The sequence below is a fragment of the Manacus vitellinus genome, unplaced genomic scaffold (genome assembly GCF_001715985.3).
Source record: "Manacus vitellinus isolate BGI_N305 unplaced genomic scaffold, ASM171598v3 scaffold_41_pilon, whole genome shotgun sequence".
NCBI classification, from domain to species: domain Eukaryota; kingdom Metazoa; phylum Chordata; class Aves; order Passeriformes; family Pipridae; genus Manacus; species Manacus vitellinus.
In genome coordinates, this window is record NW_021940545.1 from 7109918 (window position 1) to 7122441 (window position 12524).

At 53.1% G+C, this 12524-nt stretch overlaps 1 protein-coding gene across 3 annotated transcripts in view; it reads left to right on the forward strand.

The window, feature by feature from the left end:
• The window catches only part of BCL9L (BCL9 like), a 49706-nt gene that overhangs the window by 24810 nt on the left and 12372 nt on the right, over window positions 1–12524 (forward strand). For 2 of the 3 annotated variants that reach the window (XM_018078662.1, XM_018078660.1), the window contains exon 1: window positions 11514–11874. In XM_018078662.1, the coding sequence (XP_017934151.1) occupies window positions 11574–11874 (301 nt within the window). In that variant the 5' untranslated portion in view covers window positions 11514–11573. Of the gene's footprint in view, window positions 1–11510; window positions 11875–12524 lie in introns of those variants that run through there. The other variant, XM_018078661.1, reaches the window with a different exon arrangement.

The following is a 12524-nucleotide window of genomic DNA, read 5'->3' on the forward strand; positions in this document are numbered from 1 at the left end:
CTGTGGTTACTAGACCATGGCACTAAGTGCCACATTCAGTCTCATCTTAAAAACCTCCAGGGACAGAGAAGCCACCACTTCCCTGGGCAGCCCATTCCAATGCCAGATTACCCCCTCTGTAAAGAATTTCTTCCTAATATCTAACCTAAACCTCCCCTGGCAGAGCTTAAGACCGAGCCCTCTTGTCTTACTGATAGGTGCCTGGGAGAAGAGACCAACCCCCACCTGGGGGGTTGCACCTGGGCTGTACCTTTCCTCTGTCAGGACTTAGACTAATACAGATGTTTGGAGCTGCACTCTGCCTACCGGCTTGTGCCCAGCATGGGAGTCCCAGAGAGGCAGTGCTGAGCAGTACAGAGCTGTTTCCCACTTGTCTTTGCACTGCTGTGCACCTGTGCACCTGTGGAGTTGCTTGTGATGTTGGAGGTGGCTCATAAGTCAGGCTATTCGGCCAGTCAGGTTCTTGGCCAAGCATTTCACGCAGATGCTCAGTGTGTATGCCTCAATGAGCTGAGTTTGTTGTCGTGTACCCTGATTCCATGCCCGAGGGGGCACAAGGCTCTGCTGGAAAGTCTGGGAGCATGACAGAGTGCTGGCCTTGCCTCAGTGTGGGACTTTCCAGTGGTGCTGCCACTTTGCCAGGGGTCAGGTCTGTGCCTTGAGGGTGTGAATTCAGAGCATCCCCAAGTTTTCTTTACATTGATGTGCTGGGCCTGGGAGATGCAAATCTGTAGAGAGTGGAAGTATGTTGGAGCTGCTTGCTTCCTTGCTTATTCCCACACTTTCAGACTTGGAAAACAGTCACTGTTGTTGTGCCCCCCTCCCCCCCAAGCTGTGTTCTCACTTCTCACCTGTGTGTCATGTGGAGGAGTTCTCGAGTTTCCCAGAAGCTCTAGGTCACAGGTCATCACTTGCATTGAAATGTGACTTTGGGGTGAGAAAAACCTAGTTTCTGCTGCTGCAGCCCCCCCAGCACATCCTGGAAGCACAGCTGATCCTCCTGGAGACCCAGGTGCGGTGCTGGCAGTGCTGGCAGCGCTCAGCAGCCGGCTCACAGTCTGGTCTGCTGCATGCTGGTGTCAGCTGGCAGCTTAGTGCTGGTGGCTGTCTGACTGCATTTTGTACCCAGACAAATTGGTAGGAGTGAAGTTGCTCTCAGCAGGGCCACCAGGCATGCTGGTGTGGTGTTCCTGTGGCTGGGCTGGTCCTGTGTTCTTCCAGGGCCCACAGGAAAGGCCAGGAGCCACCGCTCTCCTCCTACCTGAGGAGGCAGAGAGAGAGCCTGGCAGTAACAACGAACCCAGTTGGGCAACTGCCAGTCCTGGGATCTGCCCACACTTGCCTGGCCTCCCACAATGGCTCCATTGTTCCTTAGAGGGCAAGGAGGAGGCTGCCTGTGGCTCCCTGGGCATCGTTAACCCTCTGCCTGCCAGGAGCAGGCTGTAGGAGAGGCATACATTACAGAATCACAGAATATTTGGAGTTGGAAGGGATCATCAAGTCTAGCTCTTAAGTGAATAACACCAACACAGTTTTGGTGTTATTAACACCGTGTTCTAACCAACTGAGCTTGTCTCAGGTCTTTGAGGCAGGAGGTCCCATGGACAGGTGGAGGAGGTCCCTCTTCTCTTGAGTGCAAGGAGGGGAGCTGCAGGGGAGCACCAGCCTGTCTCTGCCAGCTGCCTCCAAACCTGCTGCTTGCTGCTGTTTTGAGGACAGCCAGCACGCGCCTGTGGTGAAGGCGTACACCCGAGAGGCAGGGCCCTGCTGAGCCTTGATTTCCTCTGACAAGGCATAGGGAGGCTCTCTGCCTTCTTCCAGGCTTCTTTTTGCTGTGACCTTGCCTTGGGAACAGCCCTCGTTCCAGCAGGGTCATCGGTGGCTGGGTTGCTCTTGCCCTGATGTGCATGCCAGAGCAGGATATGTCTTTAGGAATGGGATGTTTGGGGTTTTGGGGGGCTAATTCCAATGGCTGAGGTATCCGTGTGGAAGCTGTTTAAAGCAATTCCAGGCTGATCAAAGTGCCTTCTTCCTTCCTGTCCCGTAACGTGATCTCAGGCAAACGAGCTGCTCGGGGTCTGCTGTGGCTTCTGGTTCCTGTGGTGGAGACACAGCCTTGGAGGGCACAGACATGCCTCCCTGCAGGTGCAGGCTCGGAGCCAGAGCGCAGTGTCCATGTGCCAAAGAGGACAACAAGTACCCTGTTGCTGGCCAAAGGAGCTGGACACCCATGTCCTGCTCTGCTTGCCAGCTCTGCATTGCCTGTCTTTTGATAGCAGTGATGCTTCTCCACAGCTTTCTGGTGTGTGTGCTTCCCTGTCAGCTGATTCCAGGGGTTACAGGGCTCCCTCAGCACCCCTGCTCTGTCACAGACTTCCTCTCCAGAATCTGTGGGATGATGGAGAGGAAAAACTGTTTGGCCAGCATGCCAAGACTCTGTATGGGAAACTTTCTAGATGTTGGTGTTCAGGGATATTGACCCTGGCATGTCTCATGCCAGCTCAGAGACTGGAGAATGGCTTGGTAATACAGACAGCCGAGGACTTAGAAACCTAATAGACACTGTGTGAAAGTCACCAATTAGTTCTTCTGCACATCCTGACACCAAATTGCTTATATCATAACCTAAACAGCTACCCTGCTTCCAAAAGATCTGTTATCTCCTCTTCTCCCACTCAGTGTCCTTGGCACTCTTCTCCTGTCATTTGTATCCTGGTCTCTTGTTGATGCAATAACTTTTCAATAGGTTCAGTTTCTTAAATAAGAGTATAACTGGAGTTGACTGAGGAGGGCCAGGGGCTGAGTTGGGAGCACTTGTGACTGTACCCAGTGATTTTACCTAGTGCAAACAATGCTTCAGAGCTTGATCTGGCTGAGTCTGGGCACCTGGGCTCTGGCCGCAAGGACCACTGCAAACCCCAAAGCTTCCTGAGAGCCTCAGAAGCCCTTGCCTACTTGGCCAGTTGTAAGTTAACAAGACCTGTCTCTCCTGGTGGGTCAGAAGGGCTCTCTGTGAGTAGCCCCAGCACAGGCTGCCTTTGGGCCCTCTCCCCATCTGTGGGTGTACATCTGCTGCTACACAGGAGGCTTGTTGCCTGACCCAGAGGGCTGCAGTTAGGGAAACGGGATGATTTCTGGCTCTTTCTGCCTTTTTCCCATTGGGTGGTTGGAGGCCTGGGTCAGGGTTAGCGCGTTGTGTCTCTGGAGGAGCTCGATATGCTGTGGGAGTGTTTGTGGAAGGGCAGAGTAGCCCCTGGGACTTGGAGGTCTGTGGGGAAGGCTGTTCTTCTTTGCACCCCTCAAGTGGCAGAAGCTGGGGAATTTCAGCTTTAGGTGCAGTGGAGGCTTCTGGGGGTGAAGGTGAAGTGTGGGGAGGGGGTAGAGCACTGCTCTCTTGGGGTGCACAGTGGAGCAACCTCTCTCCAGATCAGTGCTAGCCCAGACTGATGGTAAAGCCAGATGGGGAGCAGTGGCTCCCCTCTCCTCAAGGTCTCTCCCTTCCTTTCTAGCCCAGCACTGGAGTCCTAGTACTGCCCACAGGCAGCTGCCACCACTCAGCAGCAAGATCTCTGCTGCCCGTGCCAATCCACTCTGCACTGGGGAAGGTGAAAGGTTTCCCAGGGTGGAATTTCCTGCGAGGCAGTTGCACAGCCGCTTCCCCTTTGACCTTACACCCCATGTGCCTTAGTCACGATGGCATGCAAATACGAGGCAACGGGGTGGGGGCTGGAGGGAGCTGCTGGGAAAAGGAAGTGACCTAAGCTGGGGTTTAAATATAGAGCCCAGGCTCTGCTGCTGCCGGGCTTGGTATTTATAATCCTGGAGGAGTGCTCGGCAGTTCTCTGCATCTCTTCTGCAGTCTGGGCTGGCAGAGGGCAGTGTGGGGGGCAAGGTGTTGTGGCAACCAGCCTTGCCTCCTCCTCTTCCCCTCATTTCTCTGTCAGCTCCCTCTCCCCAGGTGTGCTGGGGTACATACGTGTGTGTACTCAGTTGCACAGATGTGGTGCTGCAATCCAGGCAGTTTGCAGGTCTGCAGGTGCTCCAACCTCTTCTTTTTGTGCAGGTGTGTCCTTTGTATGTTGCATTTAGTGCCAGGACTGGGTGGAGGAAAGGAGTCCAACTCTTCTCCAACTCTCTGTCATGAGCCTCCTCAAAGGCAAACCAGGTTGTTGCACTGCTGGCATGCTGGCATGCACCATGTGGTGCAGCTGGGGTACATGGTGCTGAGAGGTGGTAGGGATGTCCCTTCCACAAGGGTTTCCTGCTGGGACCCTGTCTGCAAAGACTGTGCCCTTCTTCAGGCTGGAAAGTCACCTGAGCTTGCTCAAAGGAGAGCTGGTGTTTTGTGGAAATTTTCTGCAAGGTAGTATGGAATGCCTAGCCCTCTCTTTCAGTGTGCAACAGACATCTCTGTGCTGCCTTTATCTGAGAAAGTGGAGTAAGCATCTGCTACAGGCACATGGTGCGTGGCTCTGCTCCCCAGTAGAACCCTCTGCACTCCGCGGAGGCCCCGGTGTGAGGGCTGGAGTGCCAAGGAAGCCTGGGGTCCAAGAGTGCCTCTGTGCTGGTGGGAGGTGCAGCAAGTTGGCCCGTGCTCAGCCCTGGCCAGGCTGTGCATCCCTGGGTGACAATGACACCTAGTGGCCTCAGGCCCAGAGGTGGGGCACCGAGTGTGACACCCCAGAAAATCTCCTGGTGCTTCTGGACAGCCGGCATGAAGCTGGAACAGCCATGGGCAGCAGACCCCGGGGTGCTCAGGAACCCTTGCGTCTTTGGCTGTAGACAGTGGGCAGGGAAGGGACCCAGTGTGATGGCCCTGCTGACAATGGCTAGTCTGTCACAGAGCCCTGCAGAGAGACTTTCTGCTAAAAATAATAGCAGAAACTGTTGTGTTAAAGCTTGGAAGCTCCTTGTGAAGCTCTGGCATTGCTGAGTTCCAGTCCTGCACACTGCTCACATCTCATGAACTTCTTTTGCTGTTGCCAAAGGATCCTAAAGCAGGTACTGAATCCTAGATGCAGCTGAAAGACTGTCCTGATAGGCTCAGCCGCATCAGCCATTTACCTGAGACGTGTGACCCTCAGCAAGACATGTCTCCCTTGTGATTCTTTTGAGAAATTTGTGGTTTCAAGGTCTCAGCTGTGAGCCCTGCTGCTCAGGAGAGCTGGTGTAGCAGAGAGCAGTGTGAGGCACAGCTCACCAGCAAGGCTTTTTAGCACTACTCATCCAATCCCAGTAGCTTTAGTGCACAAACACAGTGGGAATGGCGTGAGGAGGTCTCTTCATCCCATGCAGCAACTGCCCAAGGAGGTCTGTGCTGTGGCCTTGTGTTGCAGCCTGTGGTGATATCTGCCAGAAGGGTTTTCACAGGGAAACTGCTCCCTTCATATACAGATGAGATCCTGCCTTGGAGGAAACTGAAGCTTCCTGAGCAGCAGCAGTACCTTTGGAAGAGACTTCTGGCTTTGCTCCCTGACCTACTAGATGCTGTTCCCCAGTGTGCAGGTGGCTGTGCTGCCCCGCATGTGGGCACCTGCAGCTTCCTGCACGTCCCGTGCTGACCTGTCCCCAGCAAGTCCCATGAGCCGGTGTATGAAATAATTCCTCGTTATCATCTCAATAGAGCCACATGCGACTGTCGAGTAATGTCTGGCACATGCAGGGTTTCTGTAGGGAGCGTGCCAGTTGGACTGGGAAGCTAGAAAGATCTGCAAATGTGGTGTTAGACCTGGAGACTCCCTGAGCACAGGACAGGAAGCCAGGCTCTGGCTGGGGCTGCAGTAAGGAGGGGAGGAGTGGGAGAAGCTGTTGAACTGGGGATAAGGAAGGGCTAGAAAAAGATCTTCTAACACCGATGGGCTAAAGCTATGACAGGAGGAACGTAGTAGGGTGCCGGACAGAAAGCAAATGGCATTCCCAATTTACCTCACTGTCTCTGAGCCTCAGCTTCCACCCATGTTACGTGGGATGTCTGTCCCTAGGTGGTAGGGAACGTGAATCTGAGGTTTTGTCCTACTAAAGACCTTTGAGACTTGTGGCCAAGCAGCCCCACAGAAATGCATCATTCCTGAGACAGCTCCAAATGGCAGGAGATCAGCAGGGCCTGCCAAAATGACTCTGAAAACTGCTAGGATTCAACAGAACATTAGATTCTCTCTGCAGGTCTTTTAGAACCCTCCCATACACCTGGCAAGGGTACCACCTTATCTGCTATTTAAAATGGCGTGAGAAGGATCCAAGAAATGAACAGAAGTGAGAATGGGCTTCTCCAGGCTATCAGTCTGATGTATAAGAGCAAGACAATTTCATGACATTTTGAAAACATGTTGGCAGAGCCTTGCCCAGTGGAACTCCCTGCCTTCCAATGTCTCTAAGTCCAGCTGGCCAAAGCAAAGGTCACATGAGAACACCTTTAGCAGTAGCAGCCTGGTTTAAGGCTGTTCTCATTGGGGATGAACACGCTCAGGCAAATGTTCTGTACTGGGCTCCAGGAGACGATCCTGCAGTCATTGGTCACTAAACAGTGTGAGATCTTGGAGCTGGTTGGGCTCGAGTGGGTTTCAGGCTCATCTGGCTGTTCAAGCCCATTGCTGCCTCTTGGCTGGAGCTGGCTGGCTGACAGCAGTGCTGTTTTGCTACTGGTTTTGAGGGTTTTGTTTCTCACTGGAACAGACTCAAAACCTCTTGAATGGTCTTGCGAAAAGGATTGTTTTGGAACAACCATTTTTGCATGAAAAAGGTCAAGTTTCTGATTCTGGTCTTCTCTCAAAATCGGAAATGATCCAAGGGTCTCAGACTTCAGAAATCTTGCTTCTAGAAAGTTTGTGGTAGTCTTCCCCTCCACAAAATACGCTGATTTTACTGACATAGTATGGTTTTCTTTTTAAGGTGTTCAACCCTTCTGCTCTTAACCCTGGGAGGACTGGTGTGGGTCTTGTGCCCGCTATCTCATCCAGACTTGGAGTGAGTTGTATTTCAGGAGGGGTCAGTGGGTTTTTGGGGTCTCTCCTGGTGTTCTCTGCCTAATGCCTTTCTTCAAGAAGCTCTTGAGCTTGCTTAGGACCCCTCATTGCCAAAGCCAAGGTATTCAACGTGAGTTTGTGGTGGTGTCCACAGGTTTTGGATTGGGCTTGTCCAAGATTGCAGCTTGTGGTTGGAGGATTTTTGTGGTTGTTTATCAGCATAGGTGATGTGCTTAGAGGGTGTTTGCAGTGGCAACCAGGTCTTGTTACTTCCTGGACAGGCTGACAGAGAGGAGTTGGGCAACTTTCTGTGCATTGCATCACCTTGTCATGACCTGTCTTGTATGTTGGGTGTTGGTGAGCCAGGCACATTGGGTTGTTGGGCACGCACAGCTCAGGAGGCTGGGGCTCTGGTGTCTGCCCTGTATGCATAACCTGGTAGTCATCTGGGTTTCACAAGAGCTCTTCCCAGCATCCAATAGGAGGGAGATGTGGTGAAGAGCCTTCCTTTTTGACTCCATTTTCCTGGCTTCCTCTCTCACCCTTTCTTCCAAGAGGGATAGCACGGCAGCAATGCCAGCCAGCTCCCAGCTGTGGAAGCTGCAGGGCTGGCAGCAGGCTCAGGCTCTGCATTCTTTGCGGCAGTGTTGGGAATCTGTGTTATCAGAGGGAGCAGGAGCATGATTCACCAGAAAGTCCTCTGGGGAGGCAGTGGGGTTTCAGGTTTCTTGAACTATCAGCTAGCAATTCCCGGACTGTGAATATGTCAGCTCAGTCTCTCCTGCCTGGAGCTTCTTCCTGTTCTCCCTCTGCTGCTGTTCAGACCGTACTGACAGAGGTTTACTGAAAGCAGTTTTTGTTGTTTTGGTTCGAGGTTTCTTGTCTGCTAAGGTCCCAGTCTTTGATTTAAAGCTGAGGCTTTTCAGATGTACCAGGCGCAAACACTCTCTGCATTTAGATGTAGCCCTTCATTCAACAGATACTTACTGTACCTTGTAAGCCTCCCTCCCTGCATGAGGTAGGCTGGGTTATCTCCCTGTGTAATGATGGGGGAATCAAGGCACCCAGAAACAAGACATCCTGCTCAGGGTCACGAGTGGAATTGGTGGCAGCCGGGAGCAGAACCCAAGAGTCTCAGCTCCTTGCTTTAACCACTGGGAATTAAGTTTGCTATTGTCTTTAAAACTACTGGGCTGGAATGGGTGTGTTGCTAAACTGCGGAGGAAGACAGATTTCTGTGCAATCTTCTTTTTGTCATGTTCTTTTCAAGATGTTTTGGATTGTTTGTCTCCTGGTGTCAGTGTATCTACTTTCTAAGTAATTATCTTCTGTGGCCCAGATGTGTGGCATGCCTGCTGAAATCTAGTTTAGATCTAGTGTGGAAGGGGTATGTGGAAGGAGCTTACAGCAATCGAGATGCCTATCATCATGCTGCAGTCAGACAGATGAGAGGCTGGGGTGGATCCCCACTATGCATCTGCAACAGATCCAACTGTTGCTGCTCCCAAAAGCAGAGCAGAATCCGCAGGCAGCTGCTTCTGGCATTTGTCCCACTAGGAATTGTGAGAAGAGTGTGGTCCCTTTGAGTGGAGACTAGAAGAGAAGGGCTTTCCAAGGTTTAGCCAGGGCCCTCTGTCAGCCCAGGGTGGCTTTCCATCCTGCCTCAGGCAAGATTTTGAATGTCTTCCCTGGAGCACCAGGCTAGTCCAAAATGAAGGAAGAAGATAAATGTCCCAAAAATGTAATGTTCTGGAGGAACCTCCCAGCCAGTGAGGCTCATCCATGCTGCAGGCAGCACCTGAAGGTTTCATCCTGGTGGCTGCCAGGTCCTCCGTGATCGAGATGTGTGTGTTCCCTGCAGTGTCATTTGAGAACCAGAGGGACAGGGGGTGCATCTCTGGACTCTGCAGGCCTGGGCTTTGCAGGGCCCTGGGCTTCTTTCTCTCTGCTCATGCTATGCCGTACTAGGGTTGTGCTGCAGTGCTGCTGAGCACTCACATTTTCGGTGAAGCGCTTTGGGATCTGTTTCAAACACGATATTGTACCCGTGCAGATTTGCCATAGGCAGATCTGGATCTCCCAGCCTACCATCGAAAAGGAGCACTTCCTCAGCGGGTTTAGTGGCACCGTTGAGTCAGTGGGTTTGTGACCCTCGGGACTGTGGTGCAGCGTGTTGCAGGGATTGCGAGTGCGGCACGGGGGGGGGGCTCTGGGCCACCAGTAGCGGGAGTTTGCTGCAGGGCTTGCTTTCTGGAATGCTGTCTGGCAGCAACCTCTTCCAGCGGGGCTGAAGGCTCCCTGCGGCTGGCCAGCCAGTGGCTGCGGGCAGCGTGTGTGCTTAACGCTGCAGCTTGTGCCATATGGACCTTCTCCTCCTCCCCGCTTGCCCTCTCCATGTCTCCTTCCCTCCTCGGCTCCCCTCCCCCTGCGAGCGGTTTGACAGAGCAATTGGGCAGGCACTGGGACGGCAGCTCTGACATAAATCTCTCCTGGTGTGGAATGAGGGGTATAAATATCCAGAGAGTGATGTGATCTTTCCAGCTGCTATTAATAGGTCCCTAGAGAACAAGAGCGAGCAAGCGAGACTGGCTGACACTTAAAGGGCTAGCAACTCCCTTATGTGCTGTGAAAATTAATCAGTGCTGTGGCTCACCATCTTCCTCCAGGCTAGAGCAGAGCCCTTGTCGAGGTGCGTGGGGAGGAGGCGGAGGAAAAGGAGGAGGGAGTGACTCGCTAGTTAGGAAGTGGTGATAGGCCAAGCTGTGCACGAAGGATCCCACTAACTAAGGAGGAATGCCTGGGCGGGCTGTGCCTCAGCGCTGGTTGCTGTTTGCGCAACGTGCCAGCAGCCCCCGGCTCAGCTCGCAGGGAGGCAGGTGCTGAGAAGACCCTTTTTCAGGCAGAGAACTCGCTGGTGGTGGATGGCAAGCTGCAGCCTGCGCCTTGTGGCGATTGCAGCCTTTCAGGGATTACGGGTTTGCCAAGTGTGCTTCCCTCTTTGCTTGCATTGCAAGGGTGCAGTGGTTTGCCCTGGCAGAGTGAGCACTTGGCTTTTGCTGATGGTGTCTCCAGGCTTGCCTTTGGCAAGCCAGGAGCAGCGTGCTGAGCTCTCGCGGTGCTATTTAGAGATGTGGGGTTTGGTCTGGAGCCGGTGCTTCCTGTCCCTGGGTGGCAGAAGAAATCTGTGCGCAGCATCTGGCCTGCATGGTCCAGATGGGAGGAGCAGACCCTGGGCCCAGTAACACCCTTTCCTGTGTGCTGGGAAATTTCTCTGCCTGTGCACAGGAAAGGTTCTTGAGTGCACTGTGGGGGTGTCATGCAAAGCATATAGCGGATGTGAGCAAACAGAGAGCAATACCTCAGCTTCCATGAACACGTGGTTTACTCTCCCTCCCTCCTAGTTCCCAGGAAGTAAAAAAGACTGTGACAGGGTTAGGATTAGGGTGCAGTTACCAGAGTTGTGTGTTAAACCAAGGGTTGGTAGTGGCCTTCCAGAATACATGATGTGATGTGGAGCCACATCCCAGTCATCTCTAATGCCTGTGCAGAGCTCCAAGGGGAATATTCCTAGTGCAAGCCCAAGAGACTCTGCCAAGGCAGCTAGATCCTGCAAGGAGGGCTGTTGCAGTATTGCTTATCTGCATGCATGTCCCCCAGCCCAGAAGCTTCCGTGCTCTGCCCTAACATCCTCTTCTCTGCCAGGCTCTGCTTCAGCCTGCAGGGCTATTCAGAAAGCTGGTCTGGGTCTGGAGCAGGAGAGCCTCACCCTGCTATCCCGGCAGGCCTGTGGCACATTGCATCATCCTGCTGGGCTGGAAGTTCCCGCTGAAGTGGACGTTCCATCACCCAGGGCCTTGGAGAAGGAGCTGGAATGGTCCCTCAGGCCCCTGGGAGAGGCAGGGATACCTCTTGTCTGATGAGTGCCTGCACACCCTGGCTCTGCCCTTGCCTTGCAGCCCACTGCCACCTTCTCAGTTGCCTTAACCTCCTTCATCCCCTGCTCCATCCCAGTTTTCTTTTTATAGGCTTGCTTCAAGACCATTTTCTGTCTGCTCTGTTGTGTCCTTTGTGTTTTGCAAGGCAGAGGAAATTTATTTAGCAGCAGAAGGGGTCTGTGAAACCAGTAGGGTACTAGATTTCTGTTCAGGGTCACAAAGTTGTCTGAGCTCTGGGAACATGTGCAAATTAGCTGCGAGGATCCTTCACTCGCTAAAGGGCCAGGTTGGCATGGAGCACCCATTTTTCATCGTGACCTTGGAAATGAGGGCTCTTGTGTCCATGCCTGTGCCTTGAAATGCTGGCAAATCTGCCATGCCTGATGGGAGTTTACAACTAGTCAGCATGTCTCTAACTGTGGAGCAGGATCCATTGCTCAAAGGGGCCAGTGCTCGTTCCTGACATGAGAAGCTCTGGGTTGTGCCTTGCCATGGGCTTTGTCTGGCCCTGCAACCAAGCAGCAGCCCCAGGGCCCTGATCCTGGGCTGTGCCCCCAGCAACTGCACCTGTGTGAGGGGCACCTTGGTGACTCGCTGCCCTTTTCTCTTGCAGGTTTCTGACCGAAGGGCCTGGGAGCTCCCTCCACTGGTGCTGTGGGAAGCTTTAGCCAAGCCAATGCACCCTGACAACAAACTGCCCAGCCATGGCAAGGCAGGCAGCAGCGGTGCCCTGGCCCAGCACCACAATGTGAGCCAAGCACCCACGTGTAACCTGGGCTCAAAGGGTGTGGGGGCAGGCAGCCATGGCAGTAAGGCCACTCAGATCTCCCCTGGCAACTCTGGACTGAAAAACAGCCAGAACACTGTCCCAAACTTCAGCTCCTTGAAGGGCAAGGTGAAACGGGAGCGAAGCATCTCAGTGGACTCTGGAGAACAGCGAGAAGTCAGCACCCCATCACAGGACACAGAATCAAAAGGTAACACTCTCCTAAACCTTTCCTCAGCATGTTGTCCCCTCAGTTGCTCCAGGCATCCTGGCAGGACTTGGGATGGGAACATTTTGAGTTTCTGTGCTCTCTTCTGTCCATGTCCTGGCTGCCTGTGTGACTTTGCATCACTGTTTGTCACATTCACAGTTTTGGGACCAGAGTAGCTGAGCATTCATTAGCTTTGCATTTCACTCCCTAAACTCTTTATTATACCCAGAATCTTGGACTGATTTTCATGGGCTATTGAGGCCAGCTAAGCAACAGTGTGGTTCACTGAAACTGCCCCTGCTTTGCAATGTGCAGACTTTCAACTTGAGACTCAGTTGAGTTGTTTTCTGTCTCCTTGCTGTTGGCAGAGAGCTGCCTTTGTGGTGTTCTTGCAGCTGCCCAACAACTCGGTCATGGTTAGCAAGGAGGTGCTGTGAGGGTCACTGTCTGAACAGTTCTGTGGTTTTGTCAGCGATGGATGACTCTTGTGTTACAGCATGTGGCTTCTGGAAAAGGGCTGAGTCAGTGCTTCTAAACTCTTTGGCTTTCCTGCCCTTGCCAACCTTCCCCATAGCCTCTTGCATTCCACCAAGCTCTGTGCTCAATGGCTCCATGGGACGCTTGAGCATCTCATGGTGGTGGGAGGAGAA